This window comes from Ambystoma mexicanum, chromosome 2q, assembly GCF_040938575.1.
Source record: "Ambystoma mexicanum isolate Mex_15411 chromosome 2q, UKY_AmexF1_1, whole genome shotgun sequence".
Classification (NCBI taxonomy): Eukaryota; Metazoa; Chordata; class Amphibia; order Caudata; family Ambystomatidae; genus Ambystoma; species Ambystoma mexicanum.
In genome coordinates this window covers 306,430,653-306,453,863 of record NC_090924.1, presented here as the reverse complement: position 1 = coordinate 306,453,863, position 23,211 = coordinate 306,430,653, and the positions used below count along the sequence as shown (strand labels likewise).

Genomic DNA, 23,211 nt, shown 5'->3' with positions numbered 1-23,211 from the left:
ATCCCGTTTATGTGACAGACATTCCCACACACAGGGGGAGTCACCATGAATGAACTGCATTAACTTACCCAAATGTACAGCAAAGAGCACTGGGACAGGACTTGAGGAGTAAGAAAAACAGGGCTGGGCTGACTCCACAAGTGTATGGACCACAGTGGTGGTCGGAAGCCATTCCTTGGCAGTGCTAGATCAGTGCTCTGGTATTAAGGGAAAGAAATGACTGCTTCTTTGGTAATCCAGGGAATACGTTCATTGGAGGCCATTACGTCTGACCTGTGATGCAAACACACGCCACACTTTGCAATGATTCCTTTGTGTGAGGCATTCAGGCGTCAGTACAAATGAACACAATATTTCTTCCAGACTGCTAAGAACTGACCAAAAGGCTTAAAGGTCCTCTACATCTCTATTAAGACTTGCACATTCCCCTATGCACAGTGATACCTGGAGTCACTGGTGTCATTGGATGTAGACCCCCTAATTTTCTGAGTCATGTTAGGGGACAGAATAGCATCAAAGGCAATGAAAGTCGCGAGCTTCCGGATCATCAGCTGGTATCTACGACTAGCACAGCCTTACCTTTGACACTCAATAAACACACATGTACTCCCTATTTTCCCACACTGTTTCAGAGCTGTTTTGTCATGGGTTCTGTGTCATGACTAACAGTAGTTTGAAGAACGTTTCAAAGCTGGCTTATTCCAGCTGATCAATGACTTTTTTCATTTTCTTCGATGCTGTAGCTAATACCTACCCAGGTAAGACTGAATTGAAGGGTAGTAAGCAGAAGTGTTGAGTAGGTAGGCGAAAGCTGACTTCGCAGTGGCATAAAATATGTCTTTCTTGTCTTGGGTGCATGAAGAAATAATTAACGACCCTGTATCCCTATGAATAAAAAGGAAAAATGAAAGATAAGTAGTTACTGTATGGTACAATCTGAAGGTTACAGCATTTCCTTCTGCTTCTGATGTCACTAGTACAAGCCAATGCGGGCCAAGCCTCGCAATGCACCTACTACTGGATGACTGTTCTCAGGCCTACACAAGTGCCAATCATCTCAAGCAATTTCCCATCGGACAAGAGTCCACAACACTGGTGATGCTAGTCTAACGGGCACAGGCTGGAACAGCAGTAGTCCATAGAAATGGCAAAGGTCGAGAAAGTATATAAATATAATTGCCCTGTTTCACTTCCTCCGGTTGCAATTACTACCTCTGCTTTATTGCAGATGAGATAGTACAGAAGATTCCTGTGGTCATTACTGGAACTTTGATGAGCTGGAACTGCCAAAGTTGGGGCATGGAGTTTGACCCCAATTTTAACTCTGATTGAAAATGAGTTGCCAACTAGGCTTACCACTTCAGACCAGGAAATGCTCAAGATGGATAGTGGATATAATCATGGATGTGTTGGGCAAAGCCATGGAACAAAGCTTTACAACACTCAGGTTATTTAGACACATTTTTCTCTCACATATTCATGCCTGCCTTCCAAGAACCCTGGCTGAACTATTGAAACTTAAGGTATAGGAGGCCACTGAGGTTAGGGGTTGCCCTCTAATCCTAATTTGATTAACAAAAAACAACATGCTGATTGCCAGCTATAAATCACACCGAAATAAGCTTAAAACACTTGTTGCTAGGTTTCATAGGTCATAGAAGAAGCACACAATGCTTCAGAAAGATACTTACTTTAGAGCATCAGCTGAAATATTCTGTATCTGAGATGCATCCAAGCTGCATAGATACTGTCCACCAGTATTAGTGAGAGCCTTTCCAGTAAATGCGTTCACAAGTAGATAATGTGTTAGAATTTGTTTAGCCTGTAAATCAAAATTGAAATATTACTAACTTGAGGAGTATAACAGATTGGCTATAACTGCAGGGTAAGGCTCATGTAAAAGTGACTATAGATGGTTTTTTCTCTAAATGGTGGAATACAGACATAATCACACTCACCCATGAACTCCTAGGAGGGCTAGAAATCATAAGTCCTGTTTGCTGAGGACTACAACCATTAGGCTATGGGATGCACTGGCCTTTCCCAGTGTGAAGTAACTATACAGAAAAGTGACATGTTACTGGAGAGGAGTCAGGTGACAAACCCTGACTATGAGATCAATGCCACCATAGAAAGTATCACATGATCTCAAAGGATAGGGCTGATGGAAGGAGGTTTGCTGCCCGAAGCAAGAGATAATTGTATTGGCTCCATACCCGATGCATTACGAGCCATAGGGCACAAGTGCTCCACACCCTCACAATCATGCCCCTACTAACTTGGCCGGGGAAAACATTCCCCTACTGGCCCCACCTTCTGTATGCAAAATGTATGTTTTGTGACATGACAATATTAGAGCACTCTCAAATACTGTATCAACCTCACTGGAGGATATGAACATGTAACTCTATCACACACAATTAGATACATTGGGCCTCATTATGAGTATGCTGGTCCGTTGTTACCGGACTGGCATACTCCAAGTTCTGCGAGCGGGTGCCATTCCGCCCGCCAGGTCTGACCTGGTGGGCGGAACAGCACCTGCTTACAGACCTGACCGTAGCACCGGCACCATTTTGAATGATGTTGGTGCTACCATTCTCCCCATTCCCATTGAGTTCAATGGGACTCGAATGGGAACGGGGAGTAATTTTCCCCGGTGCCTGGCAATGGGGAATTACCGGGACCGCCGGGGCTGTAATGCCCTGGTAATTCCCCATTTCCAGGTGCCAGAAAAAAATGACTCCGGCGGCAGCCGTGCGGTTTTTACCAGCACAGCTCCAGCCGGACTCATAATAAGGCCCATTGACTATATTTCACATAATTTAAAAATCTCTATATCAGGCATGTTTAGAAACAATGCACACGTGAGGCAGGTTAACTTAATGAGCAAATGAGGCAGGGCTAGCAATAAAGGCATATCTCACAGAATTAACTATATTCAACTATTACCACCATTGAAAAGATATAGCAACAGTGACCACCAAACAGCCCCACCTCCAGAGGCTCTCACACACATTAACAAATGCAGAGAGACACTTCTTCACAGACACAGACATTGCCCATCAGAAGCCTCTACACAAAGACACCTCACACATGCAGACCCCTCCACAGGCTCATGTTGGCCATTCCCCACACCCCACACATACAGAAGCTCCTGCCTACACACAGCTTTACACATAAACCAACAGACTCCTTGAGCACAGAAACACACACACACATATAGACCCCTCGACACAAACTAACACGCTCAGACCAACACACTTCAAGGCACACATACACTGAACACACTGACCCACAACCCACAGCCTTCTGACACACAGACCCACCACATGCACACCATGACACTCACTGTCCCCCGCCAAACACAGAGCCAGAAAACACTTGGACACCAGACAAAGTCCCCCCACAAACAAAGCATCTTCCATTGACTGTGACATTAAGGTTGTAGGGTCAAGCCCTAAATCAATTAGTCACCCACGATAGAAAAAGTCACAGCCACAGCAACCCACGTACTCATAACAACCCCACAAACAGGCCACACAACACAATCCTTACTAAAAGGAAAACCCTTGAAAACACATGTGCACACACACAGAAACTCACATTGCTGGTGCCAACAAACCCAACCCACCCCCCGTTGATTAGCATCGCTTCATGAAGCTATGCTGACCATGACTCCATTTTCTAAGAGTAGGCAGCTAGTTCTTTCCTCCAGAGCCTACAACATGTCTGCATTCTGCTCATTTTGGGAGTAGCGCAAACACTGGGTGTAACTGCTGGAAAAGAGAAGCTGGGAAAACAGAAGTGTGAGAGGGGTGGGAAACCTGGCAGAGGTGTGTCCTGAACATCAAAGGTATGTTTGTTTGTTTGTTTGTTTATTGCATTTATAAGGCGCACCAGACCCAGGAGTAGCAGGGCGCAGCAAGGATATGCAAATCTTACAAAAGTTACATAATGTACAGGCCATATATGAGTAGTCGCAATACACAGGCAAATGATACAGATACAGTATACAAGTCAAATAATATAGAGAGGCAGAGTTATTTACATCTTGGTATGCAATGATATACAGATTTACAATCAGTCAGCAGGTCATGCTGACTTACCTAGGAATCCGAAGAGACTAATTCTCAGTCAGATTAAGGTGAGTGATGAGGATCTTTCTAAAGAAAGAGTAGGGCAGGTCAGCTCTCAACTGATGAGGCAGGGAGTTCCGAAGTTTGGCGGCCTTCACAGGGAAGCTATTGCCGCCAATCTTAGAGGATTTAAATCTAGGTGCTAGAGTTCTAGAGGGTCTTCTGGAGGTTCTTCTGGATATTCTGTCAATTAGGTAACTCAGTGCGACATTGTGTAGTGCTTTGTGTGTCAGGGAGGCAATTTTTAGCTGTATTTTGTTATGGGTAGATAACCATTTGTGATGTCGTCTAGTTGCAGAGATGTGCACTCTTTTGTTGATGCCTAGTGCAGCTCTAATGGCATTGTTCTGTAATATTTGAAGTTTTTGGATAATGGTTTTATTGGCACTACTGTAAAGGGCATTACAGTACTCTAGTCTTGATAGGATTAGTGCTCTAGCCAGTATGAGGCAACTGTCATTAGAAAGGAAGGGCCTACCTGCTCTAATCAGCTTACTAGTGTAAGCTGTGGTAGAGGCCAAGGAATTTATTTGTTTGTTGAAGGACATTGTTGCATCGAGGTAGAAACCAAGTGTTTTTACCTCTTTGGAGACAGTGATGTTGTTGCCGTCAATGAGAAAGGCTGCATATTCATGACCTAGTTTGGAAATGTTGGAGGGGGAGCCGAGGATTAACAACTCTGTATTGTCCTCTTTCAGGCATAGGCTGTGAGTGGCCATCCATGCCTGAATGATGAGATAGATTCTATTCACCAACGCCAGGTCCTAGCCATGATCCCCAGAAAGAGGGAGGAGAATCTGAGTTTCATCTGCATAATTAGTGTAGGTGACACCCAGAAAGTCCAGATCGTTGAACAGTGGCTTGGTGAATATGTTGTACAGATTGGGGGACACGCAGGAACCCTGAGGGACCCCACATAAGATAGGGGTGGGATCCGCAGCTGCAGAAGGTGAGAATACTCTACTAGTTCTATCACTCAGAAAATATTCTATCCACTTGACAGCGCCTGCAGAGAAATGGGCTGCTGTGTCAAGGTGCCTACAGAGGACTTTATGATCGACCAGGTCGAATGCAGCTGAGAGATCAAGTAACAGCAGTAGTGCTGTTCTCCCTTGATCCCTCATCTCATCGATCTGAGTCTTCAGATCTATCAGTGCCGTTTCCGTCCTGTGTAGTGGTCGGAATCCTGATTGTCGGACCCCTAGGAGTTTGTGCTGTTGGAGATGTTTTTGGATCTGCAGATATGCAATTTTATCGAGAATTTTAAGTAAGAATGGTACCGTTGTGATAGGGCGATGATTGGTAGCGATAAGAGCGTCTAGAGTTTGCTTTTTGAGAAGCGGGAGCACCCATGATTGTTTGAGATTGGCTGGGACGGTGCCAGAGGCAAAGGAAGCATTAATCAGTTTGGAGATATGGAGTTATGTGCGGAGCTGGTGATCCTAGGTAGGGTTAGAGATGACTGTCAGTGTTATGCTTGTTATTATATGGGAATGAGAGATAGTGCTTAGGAGTAAGTGGATAAAAGACATGTTTTGTTGAGAATTGAGCGATGTGTTGTGTGTGTGTCTTTGTATGTGTAGGGCAATGAGTGCCTGAACCGGAACAGCTCATCCATGCAGCTGCTGAAAGCATAGCAGGCGCTGCAGTGAGGCAACCTGCCAAGACAGTGGCCATGATGCAGTCCTGCCCACTGTCAATGTCGACCGAAACACTGAGGACAGAGGTTCTGGTGATGCAGGACAGGGGCAACACATGCTTCTAGGCAATGCTTGGAAGATGGGAGCAATGAAGACATTGTTCCTGGCTGGACTGGTATGGAAGTGATTTCAGGAACACTGCATGCAGAATCCAGTGTCAGTCACTTCTAGCCTAGGGCAGATCGGTACCGCTCTGGTAATAACAGTCTGACATACTGGATCTCTGCTCTTACTTGTGTGCTCACTGTTGACAAATAGACCAGCACAATGCCGCCATTGTCATGCCAAGATCAGACTCTACAAACTGCTTCACCTTCTAAGGCACAGGGGGTAGATGCCAGCCAAACAAACAGCATCATCACACTCCGACTGTCCACTGTCCACGCAAACTTACTCCTTCCACCTTTTTGTTCAATAACAGACATGCATTAGTGAGCAAGGCAACCTGGTGCACCCCTCTTGTTGACACTATGGGCAATTGCTCAGTACTTCTAAATGCACAACAAGCATGGTTGCATGAGCAGCATGCACTTCTTCAGATGCATACAGTGAGTTAGCCTACGACATTTGATAAATGCACCAAGATTTGACTTCCTCAAGGACTGATCCTAGTTCTTGGTATGTTGAAAATGGACACCAAATATGGACGGACAGAGATCCCACAGCCTAACAGGCCCTTCAACAACGGAATACTGGAATACAGGAGCTCACACAACCTAAACAGGACCCTTAACCCTGGAGATCCAAGCCACATTTTCCTACAACATAGCTTTGATAAAGACCCCAAAGGTCGAAACATGTATTGGCTAACCACAACAAAGACTATGGGCCTCATTACGAGACTTGCGCTGACGGAATGAAGGGGGCCGGTACGGTACCGTCACCCTTCATTCCGTCAGGGCTGATTACGAGGTTCCCTTTGCGGGACCCGGATCAGAGGTCTGGTAAAACCAGATGTCTTTTCCAGGTCCCGCGAGGGGAAGAGGGAGGTAACAACAGGACACTTGTAATGTGCCCGTTGTTACCTCCCTCCCCATTCCCATTGAGCCCTATGGGTGCTCAAATGGGAATGGGGAATGGTTCCTGCAAGGAGGAATTACCGGGTCCTCCTATGTCGGAATGACCCGGTTATTCCTCATTGCAGGAACCCGGTAATGGAGCTCGGTTTGGAGGCAGCCACGGAGCTAATACCTCCATGGCTGCCTCCAAACTCGTAATGAGGCCCTATGTGTCTTCTCTTGAATAAATAACACTGAATCCACCATAACACTGCGGATATTCATGCTTTTCAACATACCAAGTGGTATCCAGAAACCAGTTCCCTGGTTATACTTTAACTTTGTGGTTTCCAGGCAAGATCTATGCAAGCTACACCGGTCACTGGAATACACAGAACATGCTTTATCTGCCCCAAGTTAGTCATTTCTTATTTAGACTGCTTTTTCCAAGTAGTTGATCTAACTTACACTGCTTGTGTGATGGGCCAGAGACTTGACCCTGTCTGGGGGGAACAGGAACGCCCCCCCACCCACCTGGTACAGGAGGACTACCAGGGTTTTTACCAGTGCCAGCCCTGCCTCAGCAGTTTATTGATGGAGTTGGGAGGGCCCCAGTCTCTTCCCCCTCCATGTGCGTGGTTGATACCCCTGGTATTATATTCCATTACCAGATGCCTTACCGATTTGATACTGGCCTGAGTTCTATTTGTTTTCTTACAGAACCTCTACTACCTGCATGCCTAGCAACCACCAAAGTCTGTACAGGAATGCAGAGAGAAACCAGCGGTCCCAGCTCAAATTCAAATACACCCGCATTCAATTACCGACCCAGAATTACTCACCGGGGTGAAGGGAGATCGCATCCATGAACACCAAACCACTTGGACCCCAAAGACAAAGTCGAATCCAGCTGAGAAAATGGGGTGCGGTCAAGAGGGATTTATGGAGACTTGCCTTGTAAAGACCCATCCCCATAGGAATGAGCATTCACAGATTGGCATTTAGTGTCAGATGAGATGGCGGACCAATGGAAGGAGGAAGTGTGCACCGACACAGCAAGGGAGGGGTGCATAAAAAAAGTAAAGGGAAGACAGGGTGAAAGGTGTTCTGGTGAGATCATGTGTCGTAGAGGTGGACCAAATGACCCGTCACCAGGCCGAGGACAGATGGTGGAGTGGAGTGCTAAGGAGCTTGTGCTGGTGCAGGAGAGTGTTACAGCTCAGGTGTTGGTAGTGACAGAGAGTGGTACCAGACATTGAGAATAAGAAAGTGAATGAGCGAGTGCCTGCAAGAGTGAGTCTAGCAGGATAGTGAGAGTGTGAGCGAGTTTTGGGGACATGGAGGTGAGATAAAGGAGAGAGAGGGAGAGAGATAGGGAGAGAGAGAGAGAGAAGCAGAGAGGAGAAGGAAGGAGAGGAGATAGGATTGGAGAATAGAGCCAAGTAGAGAGAGGGGAGAAGGGAAGAGTGCGAAGAAGGGAAGAGAGAAAGTGTGGGACCATCAGAGGGAGAGACAGAGAGAGGGGGGAAGGGAATAGAGAGAGTGTGTAATGGGAAAAGGGAAGCAAAGCGAGAGAGAGAGAGAGAGAGGGAGAGAGAGAGAGAGAGGGAGAGAGAGAGAGAGAGTGTGACCATCGGCGGGAGGGAAGAGAAGGGTGGTAGAAGGGAAGAGACGAGACAAGAGAGGGATAGAGAAGAAGGGATCAAGTGGGGAAGCGAGTGAAAGGAGTACAGCATGTGTTCTCTTAACTCGGATGTAATATTCAGAATCCTAGTGCTACCAAGCAGTTTCTGCTGAAGGAGGGTTATCTTTGGCTGCAAGTATCTAGCACAAAGAGCCTGCTTGGGCAAGATGAGTAAGAAGATCTGTTCATTGGCAGTTCAGGATTCTGTGCAATTATTTACCAAACTTAAAACAAGGAAAAGATAGATTAAGCCCGCCAGCCCGCTATGGGCTGCACTATGCACCTCAGAGTGTCTGTTGTGTTAGGTTTCGCTCTTGCCTTATAGACTGTGGTTAAGCGAGAGTTAATGTTGCATCCTTTATCCATTCACCTACCAGTGATTCAGGACACAGGCATGAAATGGGTGTTAAAAGTAACAGGTCCTTCCGTCATTGTTCTTCCAATACACAAATTTTGGACTACAGAAGAAGGGATGAAGCTAGAGGCATTTCCAGCTTTACTCGCTCTCAAAATCAGCTTCAGGAACTTGGCTGCTCTGAAGTTGTCACTGGGCCTCATTCCGAGTTGGGCGCAAAGGGATTAACGGCACCGGTAAGGACACTGCTGCCGGTAAACCCTTTGCGCCCTATTCCGAGGTCTCTTAGCGGGTCCCTCATTTAACGCCTGGTCTGACCAGGCGTTATGGACGGGACCCGTTAAGGGACTTCAGAGCTAATAACGTTACCAGAAATTACAGTACCGTTATTAGCTACTTCCCCATTCTCATTGAGCCCTATGGGGGCTCAAATGGGAATGGGGAATGGATTTTTCAATGGGGGCTTACCGGTCCCGCAAAGGTCAGACTACACCGGTAAATCTCCATTGAACCAAGTCGGAGTCAGTACCGGCATGGGAGGTAGTCATGGCGCAAATAGCGCCATGACTACCTCCATGCTCGGAATGAGGGCCTATGTCTGTATCTAACAACAAGATGGCTGTTTTGGTTGCCTCTGAGTGGCCATTTAACAAATGATATATATCAGATGAAGGTTACTTCTTTGGATAACATAAAGGTGACAGGATATAAGTAGATGGACCACTGAAGTCAATGAAAGTGGTTTTCCTCTCCAAATAAGGCCACTGTTTAACTTTCAGTGGCTAGTTTTTGACCTCCATGATTTCCACAGGCTAAAATGTTTGAGGGTCAGGAAAATGAGCTTAGGTCTTAAACTCCGGGAGACGGAGGGTTAGGTTGAGCAGAAAGTGTCCACAGTAAGAGATACCATTGGCACAGCTAGTCGTGACTCCAGCGTGCTCAAAGGAGAAATGTAAGAATTCAGCTGAAACACACTGATTTGGAGGAAGGTTCACACTGCAATGATGATCGCCTACTGGGGCTTACGCAGTGGGTGGTGAATGGGAGCATGGGGTAGTTTCTTGAAGAGTTTGCTCCATCCCACTTGCCAGAAGGCATGAGACCTTGCTTGATTGGTGGTTGATACAGCACTTAGCATTGCGGTCACCTCCATGGGTGATAATACTGATACTGTCATAAAGATAAACTCTACTTACTTTTGGCTTAAAGAGAACATAGAAACATCATGTACAATAGAAAACCCCTCTCTCGTTATATCCTTAATAAAGTGTGGGAATTTAAATGCGGGGATTCTTAACGACGTGAAGATGTTGATTTGTGAGCACAAACTAAAATACGTTGTATTACTACCAGCGCGGTTGAGAATCAGAAGGAAGAGTTAGAGACAGGGAGAGAGGGAGTGGCATAGTACGTCATAGATAGCGGAGCGGAGTGTGCGGGAAAGAATAGAAAAAGAGGGCGGGTGTCAGGGAATATGGCAGGATATCTGTCCACAGAACTACCTCTATGGGGAACGCAAACATGTTTCAGATTCAATGACAAACTACCCATTACAGAAACGTAATTGAATTAACAATAAAATATTCGATCAATAAACAAGATTTAAAAATGTAAATGAAATGCGAGGCGACATCTTAGAACTGCGTCCATCGTCACCGGTACCTGAGATGCGTTCCATGCAGGATCACCAGCCATGAGTATCGCGAGGGTGTCCTCACTAGTGATGTTCCACTTGCTTATCTCAGTGTTGCTGTACAGCCTCTGCAGTGGGGCCCCAATCAATTTAAGGCTGTCCTCCGGTATCCCTTGTGGAAAGATCTGAAAGAGACAGGAATTTACATTTAAAAAGTTGCATTCTACCTTTTTTTGTGTAGCATCTGCAACATTTCTGTGAGCGCTCTTTGACCGGTAAAGTTAGAAAACACCCTACAAGACAAAATGACACATCTAAGCAACCAGTCTATCCAGCATGTATACTGGAGAAACATGAATCCTCTCAGATACCAGGCGGCTTTTTTTGTCCATTAGATTTGATTTGAAGCATTTACAATGTTTTTTTAACTTGTATCTCAACATGCCAGAAAAAACTGTTTGGTCTATTTGAGCTAAAACATTTGACCTAATCACATTTGATCAAATGCATTTCACCTTTTTTCAGTCCAAAATGTATGGGGAGTCCCCCTGCAACCTCCCCACTTCTCCTTAACCTAATCTATACCCTTACCATATATATATATATATATATATATATTAATTAGATTTGACCAAAAAAAGGTCAACAAAATGCGATCAAATGTTTTAGGTCAAATGTTTTTAGGTCAATCATGCTAAAACCGAAAAAACACATTTTTCACCACATTGCACTCCTTATTAGAAGCTTCTTCAACTAGGATTGGTATAACATAGTTCACACCCTCAAATCATGGAGTTCGATAAAAATAGTAGCACAAATCCGAAAAAGGCCCTATATGGTGTTTATGAATCACAACTCGTGATCAACTGCGTTTGCAGGCATGCTGGGAAAACTGTCTCGAAAAGCACAGTGACAGTTAACTTTCATAGAGCTGGGTCACGTGTGTGTGTCCCACTGCAAGCTGACCCCACTCCATCTAGCTGCACATCACCAACCATCACACCCCCTTCTGTATGCTTTCCGCCCTGTTAAGGAGGAAATTGATGCACAGCATATGCTTTAGGGGATGTTAGGGTAGGTGTTTCAAAGGACGTAGAGAACCTGTATCGCCATTAAAGTAATGTTTCATGTCTTTACCATTCTGCTCTCCCTCCTTCACAACTGGCTGTGTATGGACCAAGGAGATAAATTACCAATAGATATGGGTGGAAGAGCCGGACATCAAGCAATCAGCTTGGCCAAATGGAGTATGCTTTGCAGAGGAAGCATTAAGATAATAATGCATACAAAACAGAGAGTTGCCACTGCATTACCACCATATTACTGCACCCCCTATCTATGCGTTTGGAGGTACGGTCGAGGAAAATCTTCCACCAGAATGCTGGAGGTAATTCATTCATTATACTGCCAAAAAAAGGCCAAATCGTCAAAAATTACAATTAGCGGTAACTATGCCAAAATCCCCATGGAGTCCTATAGACTCCAAAAAATGGGTACTAACACCACCTAACACCACTTGTGATCTGGCGGTTATTCCACTGGACCAAGTGGTGGTAACAGTAAATCTGATTGGTGGTATTTCGGCATCTCGAATGTCCTGATTTTAAGATGTTGCTGAAAGCTACATGTGTTTGTGTATGCATACGCCATGATTGACTGCCTTAGCAGCCATGACTCTCATTTCTTCATTTGCCTGCAGCTATTGCAGTGCTGCTTCTCTTCCTTAGCTAATCCAAAAGATATACTCATCAATCTGCATCATTTATTTAGCAAATCCCTCTACGGTTTGTCAATTAAGGAGCTAAAAACCTGTGCAAACCATTAGTATGTCTTATCTGAATCCATGATTCTCCCAAGCCTTAGTCTTTTTGTCCAGAGCAAAAGACGTACAAGAAGCAGGTACTTTCCCTTTAGTTCCTAATTATGCTAATAGATGATATATCATTGTAGACGGATCAACTTTTGAGGTTATATTTCAGATCCAAGTTCTTAGACTAAGAATTTGTAGTGGGGTTTGGGTCATAAAGAAATGACATGCTCAATAAACCATATTTCTATCCCTAAAAAGGGACAAAGTGTTAGGGGGGAAGTTTCATGCACCATCCTGTTATCTGCGGCTTATCGGAGGGAAGCAGTGCTTATGCTTGCAAAGCTTTGGCAACCATCCTGCGATCAATCTCAGGAGAAGAGATTGGTTCATCTGCCGCTTTAGGCAACCTCCTCTTGGCTCCACTGGAGGAGTGTCTACCACTGGAGGTGGGACAGTAATTGTCATCGCCATGTACAGAGATTCTCACTTTCATCTTTTGCACTAAAATATCGAGAAAGGAGTATGAGATAGGGTTTTCAGCACAGAGTTGGTGATTGGATGGTTCAGGCTAAGGAGTAGGCAACTCTATCTGGATAGGAGAAGTGGTGGAATCAATTATATTTGGACCATCAACTGGAGCAAGTTGTGTAGCTACCACTACAGATTATTAACTTGCATGTTGGTTAAAAATAGAGGAGGAGGTCATTGAGATGTAGTCTCCTGACCTGGATGTGTCTTGAGGCTTCAGGAGAAAAATGAGGAGAAAACATTGGGTTATTAGACCTCAACAGTGTACTAAAGGGCTTATCTGGAGGTGATATGTAGTGATTACAAGGGTCAAAATCCTGCAAATTGCAAATTAGAATGACCTCGGTTTCAGACTCTGTTGCATCAGAAGAGAAAGAGGTTTCCTCTCCCTTTTTTCTGTGCTGTTCCAATTTTCACTTCTGCTTTGCCATCCTGCGGACCAAGCTGGGTACCAGGCTCTTGCTGTGTACCAGTTTTACATTATTTTATAACTTCGTTGGTACCTGTCGGCACTAACACCAAGAGTTTTCTGTTACTAGAAAACACTTTCTCAATGTTATCCAACACTATTAAATGTGAAAGATAATGGGATTTATTGGCCGTTTTATTGACCCTCAAGCCTTGTGCATTTGTTCGGGGCGGTACCTGGTCTGCAAAGCTCCTTTTAGATACTGGCCCTCATTCCGAGTATGGTGGTAGCCATGGAGCAATTAGCTCCATGGCTGCCTCACATACCGATACCGCCTCCGGTGTTGTTCAATGGGGACTTAACGGTCCATTCCGACCCTGGAGGGACCAGTAAGTCCCCATTGAACAAACCATTCCCCATTCCCATTTGAGCCCCCATAGGGCTGAATGGGAATGGGGAGGGCGCAAATAACGGGCTTGCGAATGGCAAGCCCGTTATTTCCGCCCTGGTCCCTTAGCGGAACCCGTAAGGGACGTGTAGTCCGACCACACATCCCTTACGGTTCCCGCTAAGGGACCTCGAAATTGGGGTGTAGGGGATAACCGGCACCGCTCTCCTTACCGGTGCCCGGTAACCCCTACCACCTAACTCAGAATGAGGCCCACTGTGTCTGCTAAGTCCGGTGTGACCAAATCATTCATTACTGAAGTACCAGTGCTTTGCATGCAAGAGGAACTGAAGGTTTCCTATTACGAGGTAATATAATTACCCATCAAGGGGTGCTTGAAAATAGAGTTGTCATGAAGAATGACCCTATGAGCAGTACATGGCAGGTGAAACTGGGGGTACGATTCTCACCCTGGTACCAACAAAAGACTCTGGTGCACATACCATAGAAGATACTTTAGTCCTGTGTTCCTTTGGTGACCTTGTTTTGTCTGACAAACTTCCATCCATTGCCAGTCCAATCTGGAACACGGAGGGGAGCATTCTCTGCAGGGACCTGTGGCAAATACCATTGGCCATGGCACACCTACTCACCAGAGGAAAGTTCCCCAAGCAGAGGACCTATGAATGGTGTGGATCAGTGACCAAGAAATATCGTATGCAAACAATGCACTACTTAAAGCCAGTTTTGTCTGGCATGCAACATAGGGCGGCAAAGCTGGAAAGACAGATATTAAACATTTTAGATGATAACTCATGGAATTTGGGTAAGACCCATCTGGGAGAGGGGAGGTGGAAAGGAAAAAGCGTATGCCCAGAAAAAAAGGTGTTGTGTAGCAGTAGAAAATGCCGAACCACCTGGTTCGTGGAAAAAAACAGGAACTGAGGTGTGGCACTTTGTGAAGTGCAGGTAGACGGAGTGGACCATTGAGTGGTGGAGCACAGGTGCATGAGCCCCGATCCATACAAATCATTTTTTTGAAGTGGTGGTGTGTCTTTTAGAGTCAGCCTCTCTGTTCCACCTGTCAATTTGGGTGATCTCAACCAGTTGGGAAGGAGGGAGAGTAGGACGACAGAGAAATAGTATAAACACACAATCTTCTCCCCTCCTCTCCATCCTTGACTCCTACCTTCTCTCCCCCCCCTTCCCTCATCTCCTACTCACTCCTCTGGCTCCACTCTTGACCTCATCTTCAATTCTTCCTATCCCTCTTCCCCTGTCTCTTCTCTTCCTGTTTATCTCTCAGACCATGCCTCACTCTCATTCTCGCTTTCTCCTCTCTCACACTCCACTACTACTAATCCCTCCCCTCCAATCTACTAACGTCGTGACCTTCGTGACTTTGACGCTACCCTCTTTTCCGACACCTGCTCATCTTCTCATCTTCTCTTCCATCTCTCCAAGACTTTGCTTTACTCTCTGTGGATGATGCTCTCTCTTCCCTTTCCTCCTCTATCTCCACTGCCCTAGATCAACTTTACCCCCTTTCTCTCTTCCGTCCTACTCGGAAGCCTTCTCAACCCTGGCTTACTTCCCATCTGTGCTCTATGCGGCACCTTCTCCGGCAGTTAGAGAGACTCTGGCTCAAAACTCCCTCGCTTTCTAATCAAACCTCTTACTTCTCTTACCACGTACTTTACAACTCTTGTCTTGCAGCGGCCAAATCCTCCTACTACTCTAACCTTCTCCAGTCCCAAGCATCCCACCCTCGTCGGATTTTTCAAACTCTCTCCTGTCTTCTCTCTCCTCCTACTCCTGATCCCTCATCCAATTCCACACTTTCTCCTTCGGACTTTGCTAACTTCTTCTCTTCCAAAATCCTCACGCTGCAGTCATAAATACAACATTGTTGTATTTATAAATGCCGTAGTTTTCTTTCTAAGTTTCCCAGGCTCCTCCGAGCCGGGGGAGCTTGGGAAACTTAGAAAGAAAACCACAGCATTTATAAATACAACAACATTGTATTTATGATTGTGGTGGCCTTAGCTTTGAGTCTCCTGGGCTCCCCGGGGTCACAGCCCACTAATGAGGCGTTACCCTAAAATATGCAGTTTCTTTCAGGAAAAACAATAACATTTTTGTTAATGGTGGCCTTAAAAGTAATCAGGAACGACTTTTTTGTCATTACTTTAGATATCAATAAAATATTATTGTTTTTCTGAAATAAACTGCATATCTTATGGTAAGGCCTCATTAGTGGGCTGTGACCCCGGGGAACCCAGGAGACTCAAATCGAAAGCCGCTGCAGTCATATTATAAATGCCGTAGTTTTCTTTCTAAGTTTCCCAGGCTCCTCCGAGCCGGGGGAGCTTGGGAAACTTAGAAAGAAAACCACGTCATTTATAATATAACAAAATTTATGATTGCGGTGGCTTCAGTTTTGAGTCTCCTGTGCTCCCTGGCCCAGGGGTACCTGGGAAACTTAGAAAGAAAACTACAGCAATCATAAATACAACGCTTGTATTTATAGTTGCCGTGGTTTCCCTTTTAAGTTTCCCAGGCTCCCCCGGGCCGGAGGAACCTGGGGAACAAGGTTGTATTTATAAATGCCGCTTCTTTCGCTTTGAGACTCCCGGGCTCCCCCGTGTTAGGGGAGCCTGGGAGACTCAAAGCGAAAGCCGCTGCAGTCATAAATACAATGCGGTTGTATTTATAATTGCAGTGGTAAGTTTCCCAGGCTCCTCCAGCTCAGGGGAGCCCGGGAAACTTAGAAAGAAAACCATGGCGATCATAAATACTACCAAGTTGTATTTATAATTGCAGTAATTTGTTAAGAAAACAAAATAAATAAGCACTTACCCACATGCAGCCTGCCTGCATTCTCTGCTCTCCGGCAATAATGAAGCAAAAGCCACCCACCGGTAGCTTTTGTTTATTACAGCTGGCTGGCTTTTGCTTCATTAGTGCCGCAAGGGCAGAGCTTAACAGAAGCAAAGGAGGCTCATCCATTTCACGAAATGGATGCCTTCTAGTGCTTGAAATTTTCGAGTTTGAGCCTCATTTGCTCAAAACTTTAGATAGGAACTTTGTTTAAAAATATTTTTTATATATATTTTTGATTATGGGCCATCTTTTTAGCCAATAACATTTTGGAGTGAACTATCCCTTTAAGTGGTCTTGCACAGTTTTTTTATCCGGCACAAAATCAGTCTGCCTGCCCCCACCTGCCCCCGTTTTGCCTTAAAGCATTCTATAAACATTCTTTGCACTTTTGTTGCCGACTTTGCACTTTTGTGGCAAACAGCAATGTTGCCAGATTTCTTTTGGTCGATTTGACTGCTTTTTTTAACAAAAGGAAGCAGAGGTAGACCCCCCTCTGCCACACTTTCCCCTTCCACCCATCACCCTGCCCTCCCTAAATGCCTTACTCAAACTTACCATCTATTTTTGTGTGGTATAAAAAGCAGGGAAAATGCAATTAATAGAAATTTGTTGAAATTGCAATTCACCAAAAGTGGGCAATAACCCCAGCAGTTGAAGGGCACCAAGAGGCTATACAAATAGCGTTGGAGCACAGTATAAAACACAATAACAGAACATAGGAGAGAATTAATACAGATCGTCCTTTTCCCTCTTTGCTACCACCATATGGAAATCTCTCCCTCTGAAGATATACGTTCTGTGCATGACCCAATGCCTTTTAGGACAGACCTAAAGACATGGATTTTTCTGAAGTATACAACATTTTTAGACATGGCCGATATTCTGCTTCAGTGCCATGATGCCCTCAGGGTTCAGAAAGCTATACAAAATCACTAAACGTAAACTAAACACATCAAAGACACAGGAATAGGACTTACCCAGTATCTTGCACCATACATACTTAAGACAGGTAGAGCAGCCTTCCATGACGTCTTTCATTGAAGATGTCAGAAGCAGAAAGAGAAGCTATCACCACGACCAGTGGACATGCAGTCGCAGAATCCAAGCCTTACCTTATCCAGCTTAACTTTCAAGACGGCAAGATGTCCATCAGGTAAAGGCAAAGCAGCCAACGCCGCCAGGTTTGCCAATAAGGTTGCATTATCCAAGCAGAGGTCAAATTGGGCAGCATCGCTATATGTCAGGATGAAGTCAGCTGCCTGAATGGAGCTTGTTGTGATGATTCCAGCTGTGCAGCCTGAGAACATAATTATGTTTTATTGAAGTTTTTCATAAATGATAACGTGTACTTATCAGGATGCATGTGTCAAACAAATTCTCTGGGCTTCTAAGAGGTTGCAAGCCTTGGCTTGCTAACAAATGACGTCACAGCAACACATCTCATTATTTGAGGTTACCTGATGAACAGAGCATACAGCAGGGAGGTAAAATAGTCAGTTTACAATGTGAAACATTGCAGCACCCAGCATATCAAAAACAAACCTACAAATATCTATAACAAATTCTTTCCAATGGGTTTTTCTCAGACTTTGCTGTTAATGCCATTTAATTAATTAGGTTTTCAGTGATAAAATGCTGTCCAGTGGAGAGAGAGTGGCTATGTCAGAATACATATTTTGCAATTCACAGTACCGCACAGAAAATCAATGAGTTAGAGAAATTACTGTACATGCTTGTATGTTGGTAACCAAAGGGTCGGAAATTCATAAAGAACATGTATAGAGTAAATGCTATGAAGGGAAACAAGCTACAGTTAGGACAGTGGGCCTCATTACGACCCTGGCGGTAAGTTTTCAACATTACCGCCATGGCGTAATTAACGTTTACGCCCTGGTGCGATGCCGTAAAGTCCGGCACATTCCGACCCATCGCGCACGAGCATTACGCCATGTCGGTAATGTAAACTACGCCATGCCGTAAAAGACCCCAAAACGGCCCCTACCGGCATCGTACGCCGCGCAAGGTGCACTACCGCCATCCATCACAGCGGCGACCATAATAAGCGGTCACCGTAATTAGCAGTCACTGTAAATAAGCAGAACCGGAAGTAGAGTCAGCGCACAGGAACGGGAAAGAGCACGGCGGCCATCTTTAAAAACACAATCCATTGCCATCCTCCCCAACCACTCGACCTGTCAAAACCCATTACCCACCCATTTTCCCACTACAAAATGCCAAAAGCTGTCAAAAAAGCCTGCGATCGGCAGCGGCAGGGCCGCTTCACTCGGGAGGAACTCACTATGCTGGCGGAGACCCTCCAGGAGAATGCGGCGGTGGTCTTCTCCACACAAATGACCAGGCCAGCAATTGCCAAGAAGAAGGCCATATGGGCCCTGGTGGCACAGCGGGTCAGTGCGGTGGGAACCGTACCACGCAACGCACAGCAGTGTCGAAAGCGGTGGGACGACCTGAGGCTCCGCGTCAGGAGCATCCTCTCCGCAAACCGCAACCTGGGCCTGGCAACCGGGGGAGGATCGGATTCCCCAATCAAACTCCAGCCATGGGAGGAAATCTGTGCCTCCACAATCGGCATGGAGAGCATAGAAGGGGTAGGAGGGATGGAGAGAGGAGCACCGACATCAGGCGATGCAGGTAGGTGCCTCAAATCAAGCCATGCAATAGTCACTGAAGTCCATTCATGTGTAGCACAATGTTGCCCTAGAGTGTAAATGCAACACATCAGCAGGAGACTGCCCACAGCCACATCCGACCTCCACCCTGTACACATGTAGTATGCACACCCTAACTGCAGGCACCCACATACCTCCATGCTAAAGCCACACAAAAAGGAGACAACCTGCATGCCCCTGCCTCAAATGTGCTGCATCTAGTAACCAAAATGATGTCAGTCATTGCGATTCCAATGTCCGCAGACCCATCAATAACACTCTCTCTCCTTTGCTCCACCACAGGCTCAAATTCCAACCGTGAGGATGAGGACACCCCTGCCACAATACCAGCCAAGAGGGCCAAGACCACTGTGCCAACACCCTCCACCTCAGCTGGAGTGATCAAGACACCGCAGCAGCCGAAATCCGTTGCCAGTACACAGACCGGGCCACTGACAGGCACCACAGCAGGCAGCATGGCAGCAGCAGCAGCACCACACATCCCCACAATGTTCGCCACAGAAGACACAGGTTCTGCAGGAAGCAGTACCATAGGCGAAACTGCTGCCATTGCAGCATGCTCTGAAAGTGACACAGAGGAGCCCGATGTCGGACCCCCCACTGATCACCATCATTCCCCCTGTCTGTCCCAGAGCAGCCCCCATGAGGATCCCACACAGGGGCATTAAGAAGATGAGGACTGGCCATCCACCCCATGCCCTGTCGAAAATCAGCAGGAGGGGAGCAGCCCCTTCGTAACACCATCTGCAAAAGGCATGGGCCAGCAGAGCCAACCTTCCCTGGAGGAGATAATCACGCGCCAGCAACAACTCTCCTCACTTATGAATGAGCATGCTGCAGAATGTGGGGGGGCAAGGGCAGCTATGGAACAATGTACTGAGACCCTGAGGGCTGAAATGGAGCGGAGCACTGAGACCCTGAGAGCTCAAATACAGTCCTCCTCAAAGGACATGTGTGCACATGAGCAGGCAGGGACCTCCTCCGCTGCCAGTTCCACCCAAAGCAGCCCCATCCGCCGATCGGGGAGGAACCTGTGCAGCACAGGCAGGGGTGCCCCGGGGGCCGGGAGAGGGGGCTTGCAATAGCGGCTGCCCACCGTTATCATGCAACATTAGCCACTTAGTCACAGGGTGTGTTGGGGTTTTCAGGGGGGAGGGGGGAGTGGGTGTGTTGGGGTGTTCAGGGGGGACGGGGGAGGAGGGAGTGGGTGTGTTGGGGTGTTCAGGGGGAGGCGGGAGGGGGGAGTGGGTGTGTCACAACAATTCACATTTGAAATACACATTTTCCTTTTTCACAAATCAAATGTGTGGACATTGTTCATTGCGTATGTGTGCTTTATTGGTGTACAGTCCACAGTGTGCATGTCCCCGACACACACAGTGCCCCAAGTGCCGTCTCCATGTCATACACACCAGCCGTGTGTGCTAGAAGCATTGGTTGATGATATCTTGACGCATTTCACGCCCCTCCTGTGCATCACCTCCTCCATGAGGTGCGGCCCCATCTGCACCCTCCTCATCCTCATCGTCAGGTGGTTTCAGTTCTGCGTCAGGGGGCAGGGGCACATTTCGTCTGACGCACATATTGTGTAGCATGACCATGCCATGACGATCTTTGCCACCTTCTCATGGCGGTACAGGAGTGCCCCACCAGACCTGCTGAGGCATCGAATCCGTGCCTTCAATAGGCCGAATGCCTGCTCAATGACCACACGGGTACTTGTATGTGCACAGTTGAAGTCCTCCTCGTGCTGGTTCTGTGGGTTCCGGACTGGTGTAAGGAGCCACCTCTTCAGGGGATAGCCTGCATCACCTGTATGTGGGCGAGAATGTATGTGTCAGTCATGACGTCTAATTCGAAACTTGATGTGCCACCATGGCTTGCATCCAACTGTTACTTTGGACCACTTCTAAATGCACTAATTGATTCACACTATGCGACCGGCTCTCATGGCCTGTTTTGCATGCCATCAACCAATGTATGCAGGGGGGTCAAGTGCCTTGTGAGTGCCCATCCACTGTGTTCGTTCATGCCGTTTGTTTTGGTGGCCTGGCACGTGTCTTGTGATGTCAATGCTCACATCATTGCAACATTGCTGTCGGCCTCATCATGACCCCAGTGAGCAATACTGATGTTTATAGGGACATTTTGGGGGCCATGCTGTCTGTGTGATGGTGTGTTGATGTTTCTGTCCGTCATGTGCCTCCTTCGTGCGCAGTTATGGGGGACAGGCCTTTCGGTTGATGGTGTTTCGTGACGTGCATGTAGGTGCATTTCGTTGTAGTCAATGTGGTCAGAATTGGTACAATGCACTTGCAGATGGTTGTGTCATGGTTGGGACACAACCTCATTCACATGGTAGGGCTGCATACATCAGGCATTGGGTTTACTGGTGTTGGGTGAAGTTTGTTTTGCTTTAGGGTATGATCTGGCTCCGTTGTCTCTGCTACTCATAGCCAGGTGGAGTGTGCATCATTCCCCCCCCTTTCAGCCAGGTGGAGTATGCATCATTCCCCCCCCTTTCAGCCAGGTGGAGTATGCATCATCCCCCCCCCCTTTCAGCCAGGTGGAGTATGCATTGGTACGTCGTTCACCTACCCACTTCACATTTCCATGGTCATGACATTAGACTCACCGAGTAGCCAGGATCTTGGGCCTGCATGTCGCTCCATGTAGCGTGGTATTGTGGAGTTCCTCAGGACCATTGAATCATGGGTTGCTCCGGGGAATCGAGCACAACAATGTGTGATGATCCTGTTGGAGTCACAGACCATTTGCACGTTGATTGAGTGTTTACGGTTGCGGTACGGTACCTCCAAGGCATGTGGAACCACCAATTCCACATGGGTGCAGTCGATGGCCCCAGTGCAACCAGGTATGCCGGCTAGTGCATGGAAACCCACTTTGGTGTTTGCAATCTCCTGGGCAGTCCGTAGTAATGAGATGTGGTCATCTGTGTGCTTGAGGAGGGCATCGAGCACTTGGATCAGTGTACGTGAAAAAATGGTTGTGAAATGCCATGCAAGTGCCCCACTGTGTGCTGGTAGGTGCCTGTGGCCAGGAAGTGGAGTACAGACACTACCTTCAGTAGGGGTGGGATGGCGGTTGGTGTTTCTATCATGCTGACGATGTCGTTGTGTGTCATGTCTACGATGGCAGTGATGGTGTCCCGGTCCAAACGGTACAGGGTGTGGATCTGCTCAGCAGTGAGGTTGAATGGACTGGCTCTGATGCGTGGGATTGGGGGCTGCCTGCATGGTGGCACTGGCTGTGCTGGTGGGGCTTGCTGGCCCTGCCTTGCCCTCCTTCTCCTCCTGCGTCTCCTCTGTGCTGCCCGTTGTTGTTGTTGTTATTGTTGTTGTTGTTGTAGCACTTGCATTGCTATCAGGTCCTCCAGCCCCAACATTGCTAGTCCTATTGGTATCATTGTGGAGTGTGACTGGGTGTGGGAAGGGGTGGGGTGTGCTCTTTTTGTATTTCCTGAGTCTGTATTGCCTCTTCCTGTGCTGATTCTGTGCACCTGTGGCAGCTGGGTTCACTTTACATGGCCATTTACGGTTGGTTCGCGATGGCGTGAATAGCACCATGGCGGTAAGGTACTTAACGGCCTTTGTGATGGCGTTAGGTGCATATCCGCTTGGGTCGTGATCCGCTTAGCTTTGCGCCATGCCGCTATTTACGGCGTGGCGGGTCGCGTGCGCGCGACCTTGGTGCAGTTAGCGGGAGCATTAACTACGATAACGCTAATGGCATCGTAGTTAACGGTCACGGGTCATGATCGGACCTAGTGGAAAACGATGCCGGTAATCATTTACCGGCAACGTTTTTCGCTTACCGCCAGGGTCGTAATCCTCGAGAGATCACAGTGGCCCTAGAATGTTTCCTTTGACACGAAACAAGGCCCACATCTTAAGCTGAACAATCTGCTCAAGTGTGCAAATTGTACTCCGGTCCTCTGGATGCCTGGTGTACAGGCATTCGTTTTTTGCATTGC

The 23,211-nt window shown here is 46.8% G+C and overlaps 1 protein-coding gene across 4 annotated transcripts in view; it reads right to left on the bottom strand.

Moving 5' to 3' along the window:
- LOC138569359 (uncharacterized) overlaps positions 1–23,211 on the bottom strand; it is a 1,262,132-nt gene that overhangs the window by 893,509 nt on the left and 345,412 nt on the right. For all 4 annotated transcript variants that reach the window (XM_069647272.1, XM_069647275.1, XM_069647274.1 and 1 more), the window contains 4 exons: positions 17,640–17,824; positions 10,539–10,694; positions 1,692–1,822; positions 755–885 (listed from right to left, as the gene is read on the bottom strand). In XM_069647272.1, the coding sequence (XP_069503373.1) occupies positions 755–885; positions 1,692–1,822; positions 10,539–10,694; positions 17,640–17,824 (603 nt within the window). The remainder of the gene's footprint in view (positions 1–754; positions 886–1,691; positions 1,823–10,538; positions 10,695–17,639; positions 17,825–23,211) is intronic.